The 22,699-nt window shown below is 41.5% G+C and overlaps 1 protein-coding gene across 36 annotated transcripts in view; it reads left to right on the top strand.

The window, feature by feature from the left end:
- LRRFIP1 (LRR binding FLII interacting protein 1) overlaps nucleotides 1-22,699 on the top strand; it is a 93,364-nt gene that overhangs the window by 57,802 nt on the left and 12,863 nt on the right. For 7 of the 36 annotated variants that reach the window (XM_083400644.1, XM_083400679.1, XM_083400676.1 and 4 more), the window contains 10 exons: nucleotides 737-814; nucleotides 6,992-7,024; nucleotides 8,763-8,888; nucleotides 9,114-9,185; nucleotides 12,271-12,441; nucleotides 13,322-13,414; nucleotides 15,080-15,172; nucleotides 16,269-16,361; nucleotides 18,047-18,188; nucleotides 19,069-22,422. In XM_083400644.1, coding sequence (XP_083256770.1) covers nucleotides 737-814; nucleotides 6,992-7,024; nucleotides 8,763-8,888; nucleotides 9,114-9,185; nucleotides 12,271-12,441; nucleotides 13,322-13,414; nucleotides 15,080-15,172; nucleotides 16,269-16,361; nucleotides 18,047-18,188; nucleotides 19,069-21,053 — 2,886 coding nt within the window. In that variant the 3' untranslated portion in view covers nucleotides 21,054-22,422. Of the gene's footprint in view, nucleotides 1-736; nucleotides 815-6,991; nucleotides 7,025-8,762; nucleotides 8,889-9,113; nucleotides 9,186-12,270; nucleotides 12,442-13,321; nucleotides 13,415-15,079; nucleotides 15,173-16,268; nucleotides 16,362-18,046; nucleotides 18,189-19,068; nucleotides 22,423-22,699 lie in introns of those variants that run through there. The other 29 variants (XM_083400662.1, XM_083400654.1, XM_083400664.1 and 26 more) reach the window with 15 other exon arrangements.

Genomic DNA, 22,699 nt, shown 5'->3' with positions numbered 1-22,699 from the left:
GTTAACAAATAAATATACCCCAGGTAACATTTCACTTACAATGTTAGCACAGATTCTGACTCCCCAGATGCCGGTTAGTAAATTATTTTTGAAAGTAGTTTCAGGAGCAGTTTGTAATAAGGTATGGGGAGGGAGACTGTTTAGGTTGAGAAATCCCACTGGGCACATAGAAAGCCTTGAGTTTATGTGAAATAACTCTTGAATTTTGGAGCTAGTGGCAAAAGTGTTGATAAATTTCACACCCTAATTTGTATCATTATTGTCCACCTGAGAGGTAACAAGAGCATAATTTGGTTATTTGAAGCAGATTTAATATGAGCACGCAATCGTAAAGGTAATTTCTGAAGTTCATGCTTCTCTAGGTAAAATATGCAAAATGTTCCAACGATTATTGGACTAGACTGGAATCTAATCTTAACTCTGGTGTGAGTGCACCAACTGTCACAATCCTACAAACTTACCTGCCACTAGACTACATGGGCAGTGACTCATAGATTTTGGCTGGTAGTATCTAATTCTACAGAAATATTTTGCTTCAATTTTTTTTAAATGAATCTATTTTAGGTTGGTTTATTAACTTCCAGCATGGGGACATCTACTCTGCCTTTCTGTAGCCATATGCTATCCTGCTCTTAACTTATGAGAATTGCTAGCAAATCTGTCTGATTTCTACTATCCTAATGCTTCTTTTTTCTCATCTCTGTTTGATGCAATCTTTTGGGGTATTTGTGGGCAGCCTTCGGAGTACAGTTGCTACCTCGGCTCAGGATCTCGAGCTTCTTCTAGAGCCAGTTCTGCTCGTGCAAGTCCTGTGGTGAGCATGCTCTTCTGCTTCATCTTTACCTGATTCAATTGCTCTATTTCTGTCTCCCAAGGCTATTTCTACTGAAGCAAGAACACTGCAATATATGGGCGATTAATGAGTTATGATTCATTTACTGTTGGAAAGCGACTGGCGATCTTTTGAACTAGTCTAATAACCACCAGGTCATTTGTACTGTAACTGGGGCTCTATTTCTAATTTCTTCTCCAAATGTTATTACCGTATTTTTTGCACCATAACACTCACTTTTTTTCCTCCTAGAAAGTAAGGGGAAATGTCTGTGCGTGTTATGGAGGGAATGCCTACGGGTGGCATGCCTACGGATTTTCCTCCTCTAAAAACTACATGCGTGTTATGGTCGGGTGCGTGTTATAGAGCGAAAAATACGGTAGATGTTACGAAAATTCCGCTAAGATAGGTGTTTGCTGCCCTGTGCTTGTAACTCAGGTTGAAGATGTTTCCTTGATGGTTTTCTGGTTATAAGTAGCTGCTCTTCACTTTAAGCAAGAGAACACCACAATGTAGAGAAGGGCTGGTTTTCAGGTTGCTTAAGACAATGGAGCCACAGTTATGCTTTTGTATATTTTAAAAATGTATACGCCATTTCCCACTGCCTGGGTTCCTCCTCTTTCCCCTTTTTTCTCCCCAACCTAATACTGCATGCAACACTAGTGTCTCACAACAAATGAAACTGATCTTTAGAAAACATCTGAAAAGGATCTAGGTTTAGCATTGCTTAAACTTAGTTAAGTAAAGGTAAAGAGACCCCTGACTGTTAGGTCCAATCACGGACGACTCTGGGGTTGCGACGCTCATCTCGCTCTATAGGCCGAGGGAGCCGGCATACAGCTTCTGGGTCATGTGGCCAGCATGACTAAGCCGCTTCTGGCAAACCAGAGCAGCGCACGGAAACGCCGTTTACCTTCCCGCCGGAGTGGTACCTATTTATCTACTTGCACTTTGACGTGCTTTCGAATTGCTAGGTTGGCTGGAGCAGAGACCAAGCAACAGGAGCTCACCCCGTCGCGGGGATTCGAACCACCGACCTTCTGATTGGCAAGCCCTAGGCTCTGTGGTTTAGACCACAGCCCTATCTTGTAGACTTCAGTTGTCTCAGAAAATATTTTCCATATTCTAATATTATCAACAACAAGCCAATTCATGATTAAAGATACGGTAATGAGCCCTAGGGACGCGGGTGGCACTGTGCGTGCCAGTGTTGAGTCTTGTCTGATACATTAAGTCCATCAGACACTTTAGCCAAAGCCATAGACTGTCATTTGGTACAGTTTCATTTGAAACTATTCTGAGTGTCTTACATGCCACTTGATAAAATACTTCACACTCCAAGCTTACATATCATAAAACAATGAAAGTTAAAATATACCTAGGCAATTGAAATAGCAACAGTGTAGTAGTAAAGGCTTTTTAAAATCACAACTACATGTTTGTTATAAATTGAATATAATGCTGCCTTTATTTTTTGTGTCTGTAATGATGCTGGAATGTGTCTTGAAAACATTTTGCAATTTGCAATTAATGTTTTCTGAAAGATCCTGAAATACTGGAATTGCAAAGATGGCCTCAGAGCTGTCTCTTACAGAATCAAGCAGATCCAGATGTTTTAAAAACGACGCTGCTGCTCCATCCTAGCCTTATATATAACCTTCAGTTGGTGTAGTCACTGTTTTAGCAGTAAAAGTGATCAATACCCAGTGGCACTCTATACTAGGCCTGGGCAATATCTGGTTTTCAGCATTGTGACGTATCAGCAGCTAAACATGGTGATATACCGATTTATCACAATGTCTGAAATCAGAACTATGAAAAGGCAAAGCTACCTAGACAGAGGGACATGGAGAGGAGCATGGAAGGCTGATGTTCTTCCCAGAATGGTACTGCTACTATGGTGAAAACCTTATCTGTTCATTTATACCCACTGTAAACTGTTTAGAAAAAGAAACAAATAAGTAAGTAAAAGTTAACATTTCAAAAAACTTTTTTTAAAAAACAACACTATTTTTCTCCCAAGAAGCTCAAGCTGATATACATGGTCCTTTCCCCAATTTTATCATCACAACAACCCTGTAAGGAAGGTGAAGCTGAGAGGAGTTCAAAGTGATGCATCTCATTGCCCCTGTTTTATCCTCACAGCAACCTTGAGATGTAGGTTAGGCTGAGAGTGCCCAGGTCTCTTCTGATCTCTGCGGTTATTTCCCCATTGCATCGCACTCTAAATAATAATGATGATGATCATTATAAAAGCTTAAGCGGCCCAGATTCTCCTTGCATAGTTATGCAGGTAGTTCATGTTTATTCTTTGAAGTTTATGATACCCCTGCTATTCTTACTATCTAATTGTACTCTTAAAGGTTAATATAAAACGTCACCTTGCAGTGTAGCAAAGTGGATCATATTCTTTACTACAATGAAATCTAATTTAAAATGAACATTTCCTTTTATTTGTCACATTTATATCTCCTTTCCTCCAAGGAGCTCAAGGTGTGCTCCCCATTTTATCCTAACAGCCCTGCGGTAGGCTGGGTGAGAGACAGGGGCTGGCCTGCGCTCAGCAGGGGAGCTCCATGCCTAAGGGGGGAGGGGTGTTGATTCCTGGACCTGGTCCAGCACTCTAATCATCAGACGGGCTTTTACTCATAAATAACTTCCATTGAGCTCAATGAGATTTCTTTCAAAGTAACGGCACAGGATAGCAGCCTGATTTGACTTAAATGTACCATATAATTCCACTGTTGAGCTGAATTAAATTACAAAGAGCTCCATCTGCTGGAAAGTGCTGTGTAAAACAGCTTCTCAAAAGTAGTATTTGGGTTTTGGGGGGCTCTGGAAAGAAAGAAAGAATAGGAAGCCTGAGGACAACCCATGAGGCAAAGGCAAGGAAGAGCAGAGATTGCCGTTTGTCTTCTTGCAATGCTAAAAATCACACCAAAAGTTATTTGGCTGGGAAAAGCATTGACAGCACAGCAATACACTAACGGAACAAGAAGACAGAAGCCTTCCCACAAGCACTCAGTTTACTCCATTTCAGTTTTATATGTTCAAGAAAATAACATTTCTGAAAGAAAATTTCATTTCCACATCAATTTATTTATTAAGAGTGGTATTTGGCTAAGTTCTCCTCAGAGTAGACTCACTGAAATTAATGAGGCTAAGTTAGTCATGTCCATTAACTTCAGCAGGTGTGCTCTGAATAGGACTAGCAGCAAATACCATCCTAAATTTGCATATATTCTGGTGGTGATAATAGGTTGGATGCAGTCTAAAGGATATCAGTGGGACTTGTTAGCCAACTTAAATCTTGTTATTTCAATTAGTCTAATCCAAGTAGCTTTGAATATGCTTTTATGGAAGACGACAGATATTCAGGTGTCTGACTCACAAGCTGCCCAGTAGTTTAAAGGTTATCACCAACACTTTGAAGTGTGGCCAGAAGTGGAGAGTCAGCCAGTGCTGCTGTTTGAGAACTGGAGCCATGTGCTTTATTCAACTGGTCCCAATTAGCAGCTAGCACCTATACTGTCAAGTACAGTACAGTTTCTAATGACTCATCTGAGTGAGCCCCAGGTACAGGGATGCCAACTTGAATAAAATATTGAGGGGGCCCAGGTAAATCCTGCCCGCCCCCATAATCAGTCACATGATGTGGTGCACACATGCCATTTGAATGGCAATGCCCATCAACTTTGTGGGGATGCAGCCCCCTCAAATATTTCATTGGAGGTGGCGAAGACACCCAGGCCCTAGGAGTTGGCTCCTATGCCCAGGTGTAACACATTGTGTTAGTCCCATCTAAACAGCAAACAAAACAGCAACTAAAAAATAAGCTGAACATCACAATTACAGTAAAAGTCGTATAACATGGTTAACAAATCAATACAGCATTTAGACTCTATAAAACAAAATTATCAAAATAGCAAGTAAATAAAGTAAGATAAGTACTGTTAAGTTCACAACACACACCCATGATTCAAAATCTTTTGGTCTGTTCAGTTCATTAAAATACACATAAAAGACTCATCATGCCTGTTGTTAAGCCAGCTCAACCAGGTGCTGAGCCAGCTGGGGTCCTCAGGCCATGGTGGTGTCATGGACTGGCTGGATGCAGAGGCGGTGGGGGGGGCACCAGCTAGGGAACCCCCAGGGGAAGAAGGCTCAGGGCCAGGGGAGTGGTGGTGGGCGATGAGGAGTGGTCAAAGGGAAAAGAAGGATCAGACCAAGAGGAGGATGTGTCAGAAGCAAAAGAGGTAACAGGGTTTCATGAACAGGAAGAGGCTGTGGCAGAGAGCAGTCCAGCATCAGAGGCAGAATCAGAGGCTGGAGAGGAGGTTGGCCAAGAGGCAGAGTTCAGGTGGGCTGCTGAAGAATCCAGGGAGTCTTCCCCTCCTACTGTGACCAGCTCCTCTCCGCCCTGGCCGCGTAGAATATGCCAAGAAATGAACAGAGCAGAGCAGAGATTGGTTGCACAGACACAGTTTGCAGCTGCTTGGGAAAGACCCTGGAGGGGAGGGGCCTGGGGGGAGGCAGGGGCCTTCAGTCTTTGCAGCTGCCTCGTTGGAGCAAGACCTATCGGGAAGAGCTGCTGGGATCACTAGGCCTGTACTGTTTTGGTTTCTTTGAATAAAAAACTAACTTCACTGACACCCATGTTTTTTGTTGCTGACCTATGCCGGACCCAACTCCGGCTCCTGACAGGTGGAGAGGATGGAGCTCTTGGGCCTACCACCAGCGATAAAGTGAATGTTTACTCCAGGTAGTCTTCCAAGGCACAATTGATAAGGAGCCCGCCCACATCACTCTCAATAGTCAGGCAGTCCATTCCCACGCAAGGAATTCAGAGGCAAACCTGTCCCTCTAGAGTAGCGAGTCGCAGTGGCCCTCTGTGTTGAGGTTGACCAGGAGGTCCAACAGTGCCTCCATGCTCAGGACATTCTTGATGCACTGAGGTCTGTCCACCAGCAGCTGCTCCAGCCTCTTAAGTCACACCTTGGCCGACATGGGGGCAGCAGCGGTGGCAGCCGCTTCCACATTGTTTGCAGAAGGAACAATGACTTGCTTAGGAATTCCTTCAGTTATGTCCACAAACCTGCTACACACATGTTGGCTGGATTTGGTGGGTTTGCAATGCCACACTGGCAACACAGGATATTTCCCGGCTGATGGTTGCAGGCTCTTTCATGTATTTCACTTCTGACTTCATGTGTGTCTCCCAAGAGTGAGAAGCACACTATTCGTTTCTTTCCCTTCTAAGTCACGTCTCAATCTCGGAGTCAGGTGTCTGGGGTGCGTGCAGATTAGACCACACAGATGGAATCACTGAAAAGATGCAAAGAATCATAGAATCATAGAATCATAGAGTTGGAAGAGACCACAAGGGCCATCGAGTCCAACCCCCTGCCAAGCAGGAAACACCATCAGAGCACTCCTGACATATGGCTGTCAAGCCTCTGCTTAAAGACCTCCAAAGAAGGAGACTCCACCACACTCCTTGGATCAGGTCTACTGACTACTGTTTTGCGTCTTTAAATTGACTGCAGACTCCTCCTTTGCTGACTGGAGGGAGAGCTTTGCAAGGTTTAATATATGCTAAGGAAAAAGAAACACTGTAATCACCTTATTCAGCTAATTAAAGAGACTTATCAGCACCTGCTACACAGCTGCAAAAACTATGTCAGGATATGCACCCTGGCTTTTAAAGTGGTACACATCCTGTGGAACAATAATGAACCCTAACATTTAAACAAGATACTCAGCAGGTGGCTGTGGAGGGAAAGTGGCACTTTCATGAAATCTAAAGGAGAACATAGTGGTGTAAACACAGTCTTTTCTGTTCACATGTTAAGCTTTCAATACTTTCGTCACTTAAAGCATTTGAACACTATTCAAGTGCCTGACAGATGCAACGGGGCCTGTTTAAAACCAAATCAAACTTTTAAAAGAGGATGAATTTTAAGGGATATCTTTTAGTCTCTGAAGTAAACAAAACAAAACAAAAGTTCCATGCTTAGTTGCTTAGGAGTAAATAACCACCTTTACTCCAAGATTGTATACAGCCAGCGATGTCATGCTGAAAAGGTTTGAAGACACTCTCATGATGGGAAAATGGGTCCTTGTGGTTCAATTATGGTTTCTTTCTTCTCTCTCCTGTAGGTTGAAGAAAGGCCTGAAAAAGACTTTGAGAAGGTAAGAGTGAATGGGTGGCATGGTTGTGTGTGGGAGGAAAGGTATCTGTGCACAATATTAAATGACAGGCATAAATTGAGAAATGTCTCCTAATCATGAAGAACAGAAATAAGATTCACTGGATTTTGGAGTTTCTATTGAAAATGTTTTGATGGTTTTCAGCTCTTAAATTTTCTGCCATTGACTCTTTTTTGACTTCATGTATGTGCAATGATATATTCATAGTTAGTTATTCTTGCTGTATTCAGAAATCCAGGTGTTATTATATTTCACGATATATACCCACTTTTTGCTGTAAGAATAAGTTTGAATACTATAGTTTGGGGGTTGTGCTTTCAGAGTTAATCTCACTACATGTACTTGTTGCTCAGAGGGGCAGGTGTGATACATGGCCAGGAATAAAGAAGGAAGACATTCATGTGTTTGAAGTCGAACAGAATGGTAAACCAGGAACAGCTTGATTCTGATTTGCAGGAAATGTGTAAGCCACAGATTCTCAGTTAGGACATCCTAGGAAACAGTGATTCAAAAAACCAGGAAGTTTTCTCTCAAGTCAGGTGCTTGAAGGGAGGAGAGGGGAGTGTGCTTTCCCCCACTCTGATGAACCATGGTTTGCTGAAATGACAGTGTTACTTCTAAACCAGGTCACAGGTGCAATTTAAATGAAGTCATCAAAGCTTTTCTGTTTGCCTTTAAACATGAAGAACAGTTTTGTGATTAGTAAAATATCACTGAACAGAAGGCGATCAATCACTACAGTTCTTGCCAAAAGGTTGTGTTCAGCTTCCTCTGTCAGAGACATTGTTCACCTGAATACCAGTTGTTGGGAATCAGAGAAATGTAGATTTGGAAAGGGGTCCCAAATCATCCATGAGAGATGACCACCCAACCTCTGCATAAAAACCTCCAATGAAGGAGAGTTCACCATGTTCCAAGGAAGTCTGTTCCACTCTCTAACAGCTCTTAATGTCAGAAAGTTCTTCCTGATACTTAGTTGGAATCTCCTTTCTTGTAACTTGAAGCAATTAGTTCAGGTCCTCCTGCTCTCCAGAGCAGGAGAAAACAAGCTGGCTCCATCCTCCTGGGACAGCCCTTTAGCATCATGAGTGGGTGGACTGTTGCTTTGCTCAGGTCCTGCCTTGGGGCTTCCTAGAGGCATCTGGTCGCCCACTGTGAGAACAGGATGCTCGGCTAGATGGGCCACTGGCCTGATCCAGCAGCAGGCTCTTCTTCTGTTCTTAACAAATTTTCCATAATGAAAGGTGGGAAACATTCAAGAATATCCTGAAATTAAGCAACAGTTTTAAAAATTTATAACTAAGACAATATTTCCCATCTTCTCCCTTTCATACCCTTCACTTTTTTGATGGGATATTGGGTAATGAAAAAGACTCTAAATACAAATCATAGCCAGCATGTTCTGAAATTAAAGTTGGAAACGAAAGCAGTTTGGATTATTTTTAATGTGCCGTTGAGTCTGTCCAGGAGCGCAACTAGTTCAAGTTGTAAGAAAAGGATTTGAATATTAGGAGGAACGCCCTGACAGTATGAGCTGTTTGACAGTGGAACAGACTACTTCAGAAGTGGTGGGTTCTCCTTTGTGAGCAGAGCTTGAAGGGGTGATAGCGGAGGTCAGGGGGTTGGACTGAATCACCTTTTGAGGTACTTTCCAAATCTTAGATTCTATGACAAAGACTTACACTGCTTTTATTGTAAACACTCCTTGATTGTGTTCCAGGGGGTTCGTACTGTGTCAAGCTTGTCAGCAGCTACGCTGGCCTCTCTAGGCGGAACTTCTTCCCGGCGAGGCAGTGGAGATACCTCCATCTCAGTTGATACTGAAGCATCTATTAGAGAAATTAAGGTAAGCTGCTTGTTGGAGGTGAAAGCTGGTAAAGGGACTTGCTTCTGTCCCTCATGTCTTACCATGCAAAAATAATTGGTATAGGGATATATATTTCATCACAATGAATGACTTGTAAAAAGAATGACTAGGAAATTCTATTTTTGTAATGTCATTGGTTACCCAGTGGTTTTCAGTGGTTACTCAGTGGGGTTTTTTGACACCATGCTTTGCGATTTTCTTCAGGATATCAATGAGTTAAAGGACCAGATTCAGGATGTAGAAGGAAAATACATGCAGGGACTGAAGGAAATGAAGGTACAAGTTTATGTTGGAGTGAGCTTGTGGGATTAACCTTGGATAAATATTCAGAGAGGGAACAAGAATGGAGTGTAATTTAACAAGCATGTTTTCTTTCAGAGTTGTGAAATTGCATCCTGAACTTACAAAGTTCTAGTTCTAATTATTCAGCTCATAACAGCGTAGGTACTTAAAGCACATTAACAGACTGAGCAAACAGCACACTCACTTAAAAGAGCTTTTGCATGCTTTATACTACTACTTCAAGAGTATACACTTTCACATAAAATCATGCATTTCTGAAGAGCTGTACAGTTTGAATTTGGCCAGTTTCAGTGAAAAGGGGGTCAATATGAACTAGAGAATCATTTTAAAATCAGCCCCAAGCATGTATGCTGATTTTGAAATTCTGTGCCACAGAATTTCAAGGGAGCGGTTTTTTAAAAATAGTTTTTATTTAATATTTTCTTAGGTTAAAAAAGTACGAGCATTGTCTCGGTTTTCAGGTTGTAGAGTCTTTTCTACAGATCAGTTACATTTGATGTGAGCCATTAATGTTGTATACAATTTAAGGTTGGGGGAGAAGATAGTGGGGGAGGGGTGGGTAGTAAACTTACATTCTTTTACATTCTTAGTAAGGCTGGGTTCTTTTAAGGTTCAGCATAGTCTTTCTGTGGCACAGGCATTCTTTATGAGATGCTGTTCAACTTTCCACTTTTATTTCCCCCACAGTCATTAAAGGACACCATAAAAATTTGCAACAAGACCCAGAAATCTGAATAATGATACAGTGTAGTGGCTAAGGCAGTGCTTTCCAAACTTTTCATGTTGGTGACGTGCTTTTTAGACATGCATCGTTTCACGACACAGTAATTCAGGTTTACTAGCAAACCGGAGACACTCTCCAGCAGCAGAGAGTGTCAGCCAGCTGTCTGGGATGTGCGTGTGTGTGCCCAGGCCCTAGCGCCACAACACCAGCCCTGAGCAGCATTGCTGTTGCGCTCTCTTCGCACCAGCATCCCATCCCTTACAAGGCTGCTCGGGGAGGACAGTGTGGCGACACGACAGCCATGCACCTCGATCGAAGGGCGCATGGTTGCTGCATCCCAACAACACCCTCCCCAAGCGGTCTTGCAAGGCTCGGATCGGGGAGGGTGGCGCGAGAAGGGCGTAACCATGTGCCACTCAGTTGCAGCCTGGGATTACATGGCTGCCACATCCCCATACCGCTGCCCCTTGCAACTTGGATTGCAGCCTCAGTGCCTGCTTTTGTGCTGGAAGGATAAAGCACAGGGTTGTGTGTTTTGTTTGGTTTTACTTGCTGCAAACCTAGAAATAGATTGTCCTCCACCACCCCCCCGCCCCGGTGAGGCGCTCCAAGGGTTAAACTCTATTGCCTAGAGAGGCCCAGGACTCATTGAGAGAGGTGGGGGGGGGGGATTTAAATACTACACACACCTTCCTATTCTGTTCTAGCAACCCTGGGGAGAAAGAAAAAAATTGGCTTTGGGAGTTTCCAGTGCTGTAGTATTGTTAGGGGGGGTTGGTGCATTTGGAGGAAAGGTGAGTAATTAATTGCAAAAAATTGGGAGGATTTGTTGCTGCTTTTCAGAGATTATTGGGGGGGGGGGGGAGATGGACTTTCCCAGCTGTTGTAAGGATTCTCAAGCTTCAAAAAAATAAAAAATTAAATACCTTCAAAGAACTAGTCCCAGTCCTTTTGGCAGCTGATTTATTGCAGCCCATCGGCATACAGCATGTCAGTCCAGGAGTGCCTCTTGATTAACGCCAATATTCCAGATTAAGGAGGAACCAACCACAAATCATGCCGGAGATGGAGACTTGTCCATGGCAGGGACACACTCCCAGGTCGCACCCGCTCTGCCTTTCAAGTTGGCAAACATGGGCTTGAGCAGCACAGCAGGGAGCTCCCTAGACTCCACTGGGGAGCATTGCCGGGATCTTTGCCCTGCCTGAACTTCCTCGCTGCCCACGGCTGCCATTGACTCGCTGCCATTGACTTGTGACGCAAGCCAAAAACCACAACCAACTAAATCCTCTTCCCCCCAGGACCCCCACAAAAGCCCTCATCCCACCAACCTCTCCCTTTTTATCAAAGGGAGGTAGGACAGGCAAGCAGGCAGGCAAGCAAGCAAAAATAGTCTTCTTTATTAAAAAAATTAAAACCCTTCCTTTCAGAAAGGAAAGCTATTTAGGGGGAACTAACAATGTAAACACCACCAGAAAATAAAAATAAGAACTCTTCTCTCTCTTTTTTCCACTGGTGGGGTGAGTGTGAGGGAAGAAAGAAGCGCTTTCCAGTTCTTTCTGGTTAGCAGACTCTGCATAATTAGCTGAGCTCTAAGTGGAAAGATACCTGGGAAGCCCAGGAGGAGAAAGGAGGGAGGGAGCAAACAAAGGTGCCTGCAAATTATCCGCCAAGTATCTGTAAAGTATCTGTTCAACTGAGCTACCCTCGGGAAGCTTCATGTCTCCACCTTTTGTTCACTGGCATATTGCCTTGTTGAAACACTTATCATGGGTTATTGTGGCGATTTATCGCACAGCCCTATTTGGGCTGTATGGGAATTCCTGAAACAATAACTCAAGAGTTTTTCAATGTGACCTTTCCCAACTGCCACCCTATTCCCTTAGAATGCTTTTTAAACCTCCTAGTATCTTTTTATAGTAGGCTTAGGCATGAGACTGTGACACCAAGGGAAATGAGTGCTAAACTTAGAATCATTTGAAAAATTGGAAGGGATCCTGAGGGTCATCTAGTCCAACCCTCTGCAATGTAGGAATCTCAGTTAGATCATACATCACAGTTGGCCATCCAACCTCTGCTTAAAAACCTCCAAGGAATGAGAGTCCACCACCATCTGAGGGAATTTACAATAGATGCCCTTAGATTTCCAGAAGTGGTTTTTAAGTTGCATGAAATATCACATAAAGTGCAAAAATTAACAGTTAAGAAAATGTTGGGGAAATAGAATAAAGTGCTTGTCAATGCAGTCATTGACAAGGCCGTCTTCCTAGCATTTTGACTTGGTTGGTAAACTAAAAGTATTTATTAATCACTGTGCTTTATTCTTTTCTTTAGGACTCTCTAGCTGAAGTTGAAGAGAAATATAAGAAGGCTATGGTATCAAATGCTCAGTTAGATAATGAGAAAACCAATTTCATGTATCAAGTAGACACCTTGAAGGATGCATTGTTGGAATTGGAAGAACAGCTTGCAGAATCTAAGAGACAATATGAAGAGAAAAACAAAGTAAGTAGTGATACATCAGCAGTCTTAAGAAGGAGTCTTAGGCTATAAACCTAACCCTACTTACCGGGAAGAAAGCCCCATTGACTTCACTAGAACTTACTTAACTGTTGTTGGCCTCCGTCTGCCTCAAGAGACAATGGAGTTCAGCTCTGGGGGGGGGGGGGGAGAAAAAGCACTAGAGAATCACAGCGCCTGCTGTGGCTGCAGAGACCGGTAAATCATGGCTGCTGCTGCATTGGCAGCATCAAAGTGACCTCCCCAAGGCCCTTACTTCTGAGTCAGCATATTTAGGATTGTGCTGTTTGCATTGTCCCTATGATGGCTCTAGTTTTTCTGAGGCGCCTTTTAAAGGTCCCTTTTTCTGAACAGATACTAAATTAATGATGGGTTTACATGTGGCATGTATATTAAATATGTGTCATGCTGCGGAAGTGAGCCTTAGCTTTGTATGCAATCCCCCAATTGGTAGCAAATCTTGTGCATATATCAGAGCCAGTGTGAGTAAATGACTGAATTAGTAGATCCCTCTTTTTCCCTCAATAGTGGAGGAGTCACATGGGTGGAGCTTGCTCACATAAGCATTTATGCACATAGGTCTAGGTTAGAATTTATGGGTTTTATGCATGGTGAAAGACAGGCCTTAAGCCCAAAGCTTTCTCCATGATTTACCACTTGCCTAATGTACAGGCTGGGCTAATAGAACTGGTATCTAATTTAGAATTTATATATAATAACTACCAAAGAAAGGAAGATGCCCATTAGCAAGCAGGAACATCTGGAATGTTGACACAGGTATAATGCTGCAATATCCTTTGCAAAAAAAAGCTTTCTTTTCCTAAACAGGTTCACATAATAAATATATAATGTGTTTTCGTTGTAGGATTTTGAGAGGGAAAAACACGCCCATACTATATTGCAGTTTCAGTTCATGGAAGTCAAAGAGACTTTGAAACAAAGAGAAGAACTACTTGCAGTAAGTGAATTCTTCGGTTAAACATTATGTTCATTAATATCTTGTATGCTAGCAAATGGACCACAAAATATTCCTTTCTCTAGCTTCAGATTTTCCACAAAAAGTGATTCTTTAGGAATTATCAAGAACATCCTATCACACTGTTCTAGGTTAAATTCTCATTAGATGCTGTCTAGACAAAACACCAACTACGTACAGTTTATCTAAGCAAGTGATCTTGCTTTATATCCATTTTTAAAACATTGTAAATTACTGTCGGATGAGTAAAGCATCTGAAGGGAAACTTGTAATTGTATTCAAGTGTGAATGGTTTTGAATTAAAGAGCTACTTGCTTACCAAATCACAGGAAACAAGGTGCCTACTGTCTGATATGGCTCACTTCTTCTTGGAATGCTGGTGTTGACTTCTGGGATGTGGGACAGAAGTCAGGGAGGACACGGCTTCCCTGCTACTGGGATGAAAAACGTGGCTTGAGGAGATGCCATCTGGAGATACCAGATTCTTTTGTGGGTGAACTGGGAGTGCTTGAAGAGAATTGTGGCAATAGCTATGCAAAGAAAGCATTTGCTCCTGTAATCAAATGGTTGCACACTGGTACCTTCAGTCTGAGAAACTGTATCTGATCTGATCGTATCTTCTGTGCTGGCTTTTCTGGCTCCACATGGGATTAGCACTGCCTAGTGCTTGAAGGCAGGAACTTTAATTGCTTTACGGGAGCTTTTAGCCTATATGGTGTTCCCAGAAGCTGCATCAGTTTAAGTTCCTGCCTTGAACCTCGAAGCATTAGCATCATATATATAGCACTTTTCTGTCCTAAGACCTGTATTTGTAACATTATTTACATTATGCCTTTTACTCAGCTCCTTCTTTATAATGCTCCCAGGACCTCTCACACTCCCTTATCTTACTCATTTATGGCTTGCTGTGAATGAGATTAATCATAGAATGGCAGAACTGTAGTGTTGGAAGGGATGACCACAGGTCATCTAGCCCAGCGCCCTGCAGTGAAGTGCGTTGCCTCAAGCCTTGCCCTTGCTCCTCTGCTCCTCCCCTTCCTCGTGGAGGAGGTGGTGTCCAGGGGTCCGAGTTGCATCCATCCGCTTAGATCACTGACCAGGCTGAATCTACCACTTATTGCCTTTTCCTTCCTTCCTTCCGCCTTACTTTTATGTTCAAAGTGGGATGGTGGTGACTAACTTCTTAAGCGACTGTGTCACATACTAAGACCTAAGAACAATGTGGCCCCTCTCATCAAGTGTTGACATATTTGATGAATGCCAACTAGAATGTGTATACTAATCTCTTCCTCTGCCCACCCGCATGCACACAGCTTGGCTGGGGTGGTTTAGCTTATATGGAGTAAGCAGCTGCACCGTCCTGGTAAGACAAGGAGGAGCGTAGGCCTGACTCCAGCTCCTGTCCATACTGTGAGGTGGCCACTATGTTCTCCGTTAGAACGTAGCATAAAGAGGTATTTTATCTTAAGGAGAAAGGGTCCTGGGATTTCAAGGCAGAGCCATAAAATTTGTGTAAATGGTAGGTTTCTTGGATTTAGTTGATTTAACTTTTTTTCATGGTACTTTTAAAATGCTGTAGCCTTGGGTTTTTCTTCTGATTAACTCTCTTGTCTGCCTTCTGTCTTCTTGTTTGCTCCTGCACTTTAGGAAATCCGACAACTACAGCAGAAACAGGAGGGCTATGTCAGGGAAATGTCTGATCTTCAGGAGACAATAGAATGGAAAGAAAAAAAGATAGGGGTAGGAGTCACAACTTTGACCAGATTGTCAGTGCTGTCTTTTAAGCAAGAGTATTAAACTCCACACAGTGTTATAGAATGCTCCTTTCTGCGAAAAAGACTTGTGTCCTTTATAAACAGAGTAGTAGCTACCAAAGCAATTTTGGAGCTGGGGGTTATGTGTGCACCAAGGATAGAATTTGGACAGAACAGAATTCAGAACCCATGACCATTTGAATATTGCAGAAATGGAGCAAATTTATATTAATTAATTAAATTTTAATTCTTACCCGCATAACATAAAATTCAAAGCCTTAAATTTCCGTATAAGTTTAGTGATGATTGTTGAATGTGGCCAATATTTGACACAGTAACGTTTTTCATAACTACTACAGTACATTGCTCTATTTGCTGATCAGCAATTTTGCCTGCATGACACTGTTAATCAAAGAGAAACCTACCATAAAGTCATTAGCATAAAAAAGAGAAGACCAGGAAACTTGGACAAAACCATAATGTGTGGTGATCAGCTAATGACTTAGAGCAAAGCTTTCCAAACTGTGTCTCAACACATTAGTGTGTCGGCTGCAGTGCATAGGTGTGTTGCGCAAATGCTCCCACACTCCTCCCATGGCTGGAAAGGGGTTAGTTTACCCTCCGGTTTGCTAGTAAAACTGAATTACTGTGTCGTGAAATGATACATGTCTAAAAATTGTGTCACCAACATGAAAAGTTTGGAAAGCTCTGACTTAAAGCATTTATGAAACCAACGTTTGTAAGGGCCAACCTCAATTTTACAAAACAAACATGTTTGCATTAGATATCTTACATCCATCTGCAGTAGTGACATTTTAAAGTACAACCCAGGGTTGTTGAAGCATGGCACATTCTTGCAAATAGGAGCTATTGATATCTATCAAGGAAGTTTTCATAACTCCCACAAATACTAAAATAAAATTCCTTTTTCTGCTTGCATGGAAATTTAATAATTCTCTGCATATCTGAAACTTGCTTATTCTTATTGCTAATTTTCCTTACCTTTTTATTTCTGCATTTTTCCTCCTTCCTGTTCTCCTCTTGTCATTTCCTTATCCTCTGCTTGTTCTTTGGCAACTCAGGCATTAGAGAGGCAGAAAGAGTTCTTTGATTCCATAAGAAGTGAGCGAGATGATCTTAGAGAGGAGGTGATTGTGCTGAAGGAACAATTGAAGGTATGCAGAAACAACAAAAGAAGTGTAAAAAGATTAAGTAATCATTTCTGTGTGCCAAGAAAATAAATGGATTGGGCTTTGAAGCAGTGGTGAGCTAACTGTTTAAATAAGGGTTGGCTAAGTGTGTGAATCTTTCTTACTCTGTTTTATACTCAGGGCTGTCTTAAGTATATGTGGTGCCGGGGTGCAAAGATCCACCTGGTGCACACCCCCCCCAGGTTGCCCAGTGTTTTTTGGGGGGCAGAACATCAAAGTGGTCACAGAGTTGTCAACCTTTTTTTAGGGAGCTGGCACCACACTTATCTCTGCTCAGGAAAAGAAAACAGGGAACATAAGGAGCCTAGTGCAACAAAGCTGCCCGAGGCATTGGCATCTGCAACTGAGCAAATCCGGGCGCCTCGTGCTGTAAGCAGTGTGCGCTGGGCGGGCCTCTCCATGCCCTTATGCCAATCCCAGGCACGCAGGAGGGTGGAGCCAGATGGCCGCTTCAGCACCTCGCTGGCTCGCTTGCCCCTGAATTCACGGCGCAGAACTGCCCGCAGTAGACGAGCCCGCCACGGCGCTGCAACTGACGGGCAGGCTCTTCCCCAGACTCCAACACTTGGGCCCTGGACTCTCTGCCTGGCACCCCTGGGAGCCCTACATCCGGGTTCCCCGCACCTCTGGCGCCTATGGTTAAGATGGCCCTGTTTATATAATTCAGAGCAGTCCAACTTTTCATACAAAGTGGGCTGCAAGAGTACTTTGACACAGAACCCGTGAACCAAACACTGCCTGGTCACGTGGGGAGCGGGGCTAAAATTTGACACACGCACACAGCCCTCACACTGCCTTCTCAAAGCCAGCTAAGTGAGGCACGAGGTTCTGGCAGTGCCCTAGAGCCCTCTCAACCCATTCACAGGGCTGGGAGAGTGCCAACCAGGTTTTGAGAAGGAGGCAGGAAGGCTCTCGGACCCTGTCAAAGCTCAGCACCTTGCTTAACCCACTTTGGAAAGACAGAGCAGGGGCTGGGGGGTGCCAAATGTTGCTGAGGGCCACCTAAAAAGGCATTGAGGGCCTGTGCACTGTACTGTTCTGTCCAATGCTTGCTGCTACATTTTGGCACTTAGTAAACATTAACATTGGATAAAAGCATGTACTTAGTGCTGTTTTGACAGAAGCCAGAGACCATGCTGCCTCTATAAAGCAAAACAGTATTGTGAACTTATATTGGTAGCACAATTTGTTAGGAACATCTCCCACTCGAACCATATTAAACCAGATTAAAGTTGTGAAGAAATAGACATAGTGGACTGAGTTGCAGTTGCCCTTTAAGCTAGTGTGATAGAATTGTTGATGTCCTGGGTTTGGAAACAATCTTGACTATTTAAGTACAGTTTGTAGATAGCTTTGGTCAGCTCTGGCAAATTGTTTTCATGGGATTGCTAGAATGTTAAAATGCTGCTCTGAACTTCTTGGTGAAGGATTTATTTTTACTTTTTTATACAAATCAAGACATCGGTTAATCTAAATACCCTATAGCTTTGTTTATCAAGACATTTCTTATATGTTCCAGATGTTCATTATACCCTCATACAGTGTACACACATGCTTTGTACCATGTATGAATTGTGACTTTGTAAGCAAATTTCATGTGCATGGTATTGTAATGTTGTTCTAATGTTTGTTTATTATTTCACTCACAGCGACATGGAATAATACCCAACTCAGAAGTAGCTACCAATGGAGAAACCTCTGGTGATCTAGATAATGATGGACTACAAAGTTCTTCCAATATTGCTCCAGGGTCAACTCATGCCCCGAAGGTAGCTGGGGATGATACATTAGGTAATTTCCTTTTATCAAGATTTTTGATCACCACCTTTGCTAGAATCTGAACAACTAACTAATCACCAGCATGCTGCTTATAAAATCACTTCTATACATTTTATTTTCTGCTTAATGCCAACAATCACTTCAAGCATATTATATTTCTTTTACTTATCTTAAACAGGAGATGTTAAAATAATTCCTTTTTATTCCCCAAGTCCAGGGAAACAAATGCTTTTAAAAACATCTAAGCTCTATATGTATGTCTACAAGGTGTGCAGCCACTTTTATTAAGACAGATGTTGAACATGCAATCCTAAGTGTCCTGAGTGACTCTGAAGGTGCTTTGGTTCCCTGCAGTACATGGGGGAAACTTGAAGACTAAAATAGGATTAGGAGCATGTGAAGAGACTGGGGAAGCTACATAGAGTTACTCTTTTTTGCATTGACTTGTGAATGAGAGAGCAAAAAATATACTAAATACTAAAAATATATTTTTAGTACTGTAGTGATAATTTTTAAAAGATGATATTTATGAGGGGTGTGTTTTGGTCCCTAATATTTCTCAGGGTAATAGAACACAATTTTAGGTCAGAAATAATGGATAGCTGTCACACAAATCAAAAGGTATTTTCCTTTGTAAACCTTCAGACTTCAATGGCATTTCCCAATGCAGTGCAGTTGATACCAGGGAAGAAGACACTTTCTGCTGATCAGGCCACTAACTAATTCAATTGCTGCTTTGCCTTCACATAATTGGCAAAAGCTGATCTTTCTTAACCAGTTCTTCTGATTCATTCTCTCTTCTGGGTTTTAAGTGGGGAGGTAAGTGTTTAACGTAACACAGTTAAGTAGTCTCCCTATTTTGGTCCCTTCAACTTTCTTAATGATCTTTTAGGCAGAGCCAAGGAAGTGGAGATGAAAAATGAGATTTTGGAGAATGTGGGGAAAAAAGAAATCTTGCAGAATACTGAGCATGAGGAACACACAGAGGAGACTAAGGAACAGGAAATTGTACAGGAATGTTCAGAGATAAAGACGTTGCATGCTGATGAAAATGCGGAGGCAGAGAAAATCACTGAAGGCAAAGTGGCTTCAACATTGTTATTAAATAGTGGACCTGAGGAACCAGCTAAGAGTCATTCAGAGCATGTTCCAGGAATTGTTTGTTCCCTTGAAAACAGTGGTATAGTTGAATTAAGGGGTGAGGGGGGGTTCCCTGATGATACCATAGAAGTGAAAGAGTCTGATGGAAATGTTGTAAATAAAAGTGATACTGAAGTAGCATGTTCAGGTATGGAGGGTAATGAGCAGATACAGACAGATATAGAAATACTTCCCCAACAGCAAGATAAAGATAAGCAAACACATATTGTAGGTGATGAGGCAGAAGGCGATAATAATGAAGTATTTCAGGAAGCATTGGATTTTGTGAATAACAGCCATGTGGCAACTTCCAGTCAATCAGAATCACCAGAATTGGCAGAAGATTTGCTTCTCAAAGTGCCAAGTATTGATCCTTATATTGAACAGCCTGAGGGACACCTTCTTGAAGGTAGACGCATCAAACTAATTGATAAAGCAGACGGGGATAAAAATGAAACTGGTGGAATTAATGAAGAGACGGAACATGCCGTGCAGCGGCAGGCGTGTGAAGCAGCAGCAGAACAAACTGAAATATCTTCTGCATCAGATGAGTCTGAAGAACAAAAACAAGTTGGAATGGAAAAATCTCAGCCCTTATCTTCAAAAGATGAGACATTTGTTGAAGAGGAACAAACTATGCAAGTGATTGGAGCCAGTGAAAAGAATGAAGAAAATCCTGCTATGGAGACTGATCAGAGAGCAGCTTTAGCAGAAGCGCTGGATGTACATTTAGATTTTACCATGAAAGAGGTTCATACAGAAGAAACTGCTGCAGATGGTGTGAGTCACAGTGAATGCCAGATCCCTGAGGAAAGGAACTTAGACCATGAGGATGATTCTAAGAAATGTGGGGACATTAAATCAGAATTCATAGATGATGGCAAAACTGTGGCAGACATCCAGAGAGCACCTGAAGAAGTTGCTGGTGACAATAATGAAGAAGACTATAAGCCAGCAGAAGAGCAAAGTGTAAATACACAAGGTGAAACTTTTCAGGAATCTGCTGGAACTGCATGTGTAAATATTCAGGGCACTGAAGTAAACAAAGGAAACGAAGAGGACAAGAATCACGAAAAAACAGAAGAAAAGATTCTTGACATTGTGCCAGATACTGAGAAGGCTCCTTGCGTCACCTCACAGAAGACTGAATTGAGTGATGAAGAGAGAAAGCTTGACAATGATGAAGAAGAAGGAGAAGTTGTGGAAGAATATCACGAAGCATTTGATTTCGCAGAGTCCCCATTTGGACAACAGGAAACTACTGAAAGGAATGATAATCTTAATAATGAGCTTGAGACAAATAATCAGCAAACGCAAGAGAAAGTTGAGATTACAGAACATGCAGCACAGAATATAATCAAAAAGGACACTGAAATGGAATATAGAGATGCTGAAGAAAATAAAAAAGGTAAAACCTACCAAGCCTTAGCAGATGAGGTCACAAATGAATCCACCATGATTGAAAGTGAAAATACCCAGCAGCAGCAAGGGAAAGAATTGGAAGAAGCTGCATTCTTTCAGACAGATCCTTCTGCTTCCGTGGCCTCAAAGGCACAGCATGAAATTTTGGAAGACCCAAGCAAAAAGATGTCAGATGAAATCAATATAGATCACATTGCTGAATATACTGCAGAGCAGTTGGAAAAACTAAAAAATGATGGGGATGAAAGTGAAGAGGAAGTCCAGGTGGGTAGAAAGGGTAAAGGTAAATCTCGGGAAGATTGTGCCATATCATAACCTCAGAAGCTGGGTCATTATTGCATGTTATAAACCTGCCACCTGGTGATTTCAGAGTAAATATGCTGTTTTAAACAAAAGACGAAAGGAAAAGTTTAGCAGTGGAACTAGATCCACGCTCTAAATACATTTTATACAACTTGTTATCTATATCAATAATGAATGACTATGAACATTTTCTTACCTCTCAGGTTTTAATTACTGTTTATCATAGTAAAACAAAGCTATTAATCATACTAAATCTGAATTAAGTGCTTTTACTATTTTCACCTACAGTATAATATAGCACTTGATTCCCCCCGCCCAGTATTTTAATGAAAGCTAAGATTTGAAGGTTCTTAGAAACTGACCACCTTTTGAATATATGCTAACAGTTATCATCACCTTTATTTTAGAAGCAAGTTGTTACAAAGCACATCAGCTTCAATATGCTTTCAAATGCTGGTAGTTTGCCAGACGGCGATAAAATGGCACTTTATACAGGTTGCATATCGACACATTCCAAATTAAGGTCACTGCTATTGCCAAAATATAGTTAGGTCAATACAGGACTTTTGTATAACATAGAATTAATGAACAGAAGTTGAAAGTGAAGAATCATTGGTTTGCTAATAGGAATAAGTGTACACTTTAGTCATTTCATATCAAATCAAGCCTTCACTAGACTGGATTCAGAGCAAGTTAGTCACACTTAGATTCCATTAAAATCATTGGTGTTTGAGTTACATTTATTTCAGTAGAACCAAATAAAGTTGACTGATTCTGAATTCAAACCACTTTGTTTAACATGATCTATATATATTATTTTAAAGAAAGTTTTGTTTCTTTTGTGCTTCATTTATATTGTGCTTAGCTTTTTTATCAAGTAACATTTTCTTCAAGTTATATCATATGTTCTATCCTCCCTCCCACCTCAAATTAACATTTTCTTAAATCTAAATCTTAAAGTCTTTCCCCTTCTTCTTTGCTGAAATGTAGGCAAATTTGGATGACTTTGTGATTGCCTTAATAAATGTTATTTAAAACCACAGAACCAAAGGCAACTGTTGTTTTATGCATAAAACTCTATCACACTGCTTTAGAAAAAAATAAATATTTTTTAAAATAATGGCTAAAATGAAAATGGATAATTTCTAATTTTTCAGTATGTATCTTATTTCCAAGTTGGACTATTTTTAATGCAGAAATAAACATTTTCTTTGTATTAGACTGTTACAAATAAGATAGGATCAAAGTCTGAATGTTTGTAGCCCTGCAGCACTCAAAATAGATAATAAATGTATTCAGCTACTAAAGCACAAAAGGAAAAACAAAACATATATCACACACTGAGTTGTATATAGATTGAAATAAACTTTTTATACTCTAAGGTGTTTCTTGTCTCCTGTTTATAAAGTGCTTACAATTCAACTGATACTGCTCATAATTTTTGTTATATGAATTTATTTTTTAAATTATCTAGATGGTACCTAGCTGCTTTTATCTATTTTGTTGCTTTTATTTTAGATGTGGCAGTTCTTAGCAAAAGCAGTGAGTTGTATCCAACAGTGTTGCGCAGCTGATGGTAAAGTGGATCAGGGTAATAAGCAGTTTTTGGCAGTTCCCCCGTTCCCTGTGCAGCCCTCACACCTGCACACACCCTGAAT

This window comes from Podarcis tiliguerta, assembly GCF_965153285.1.
Source record: "Podarcis tiliguerta genome assembly, chromosome: 1".
Classification (NCBI taxonomy): Eukaryota; Metazoa; Chordata; class Lepidosauria; order Squamata; family Lacertidae; genus Podarcis; species Podarcis tiliguerta.
Note: the sequence above shows the minus strand (reverse complement) of the source record. Positions and strands in the feature narration are given on the sequence as shown.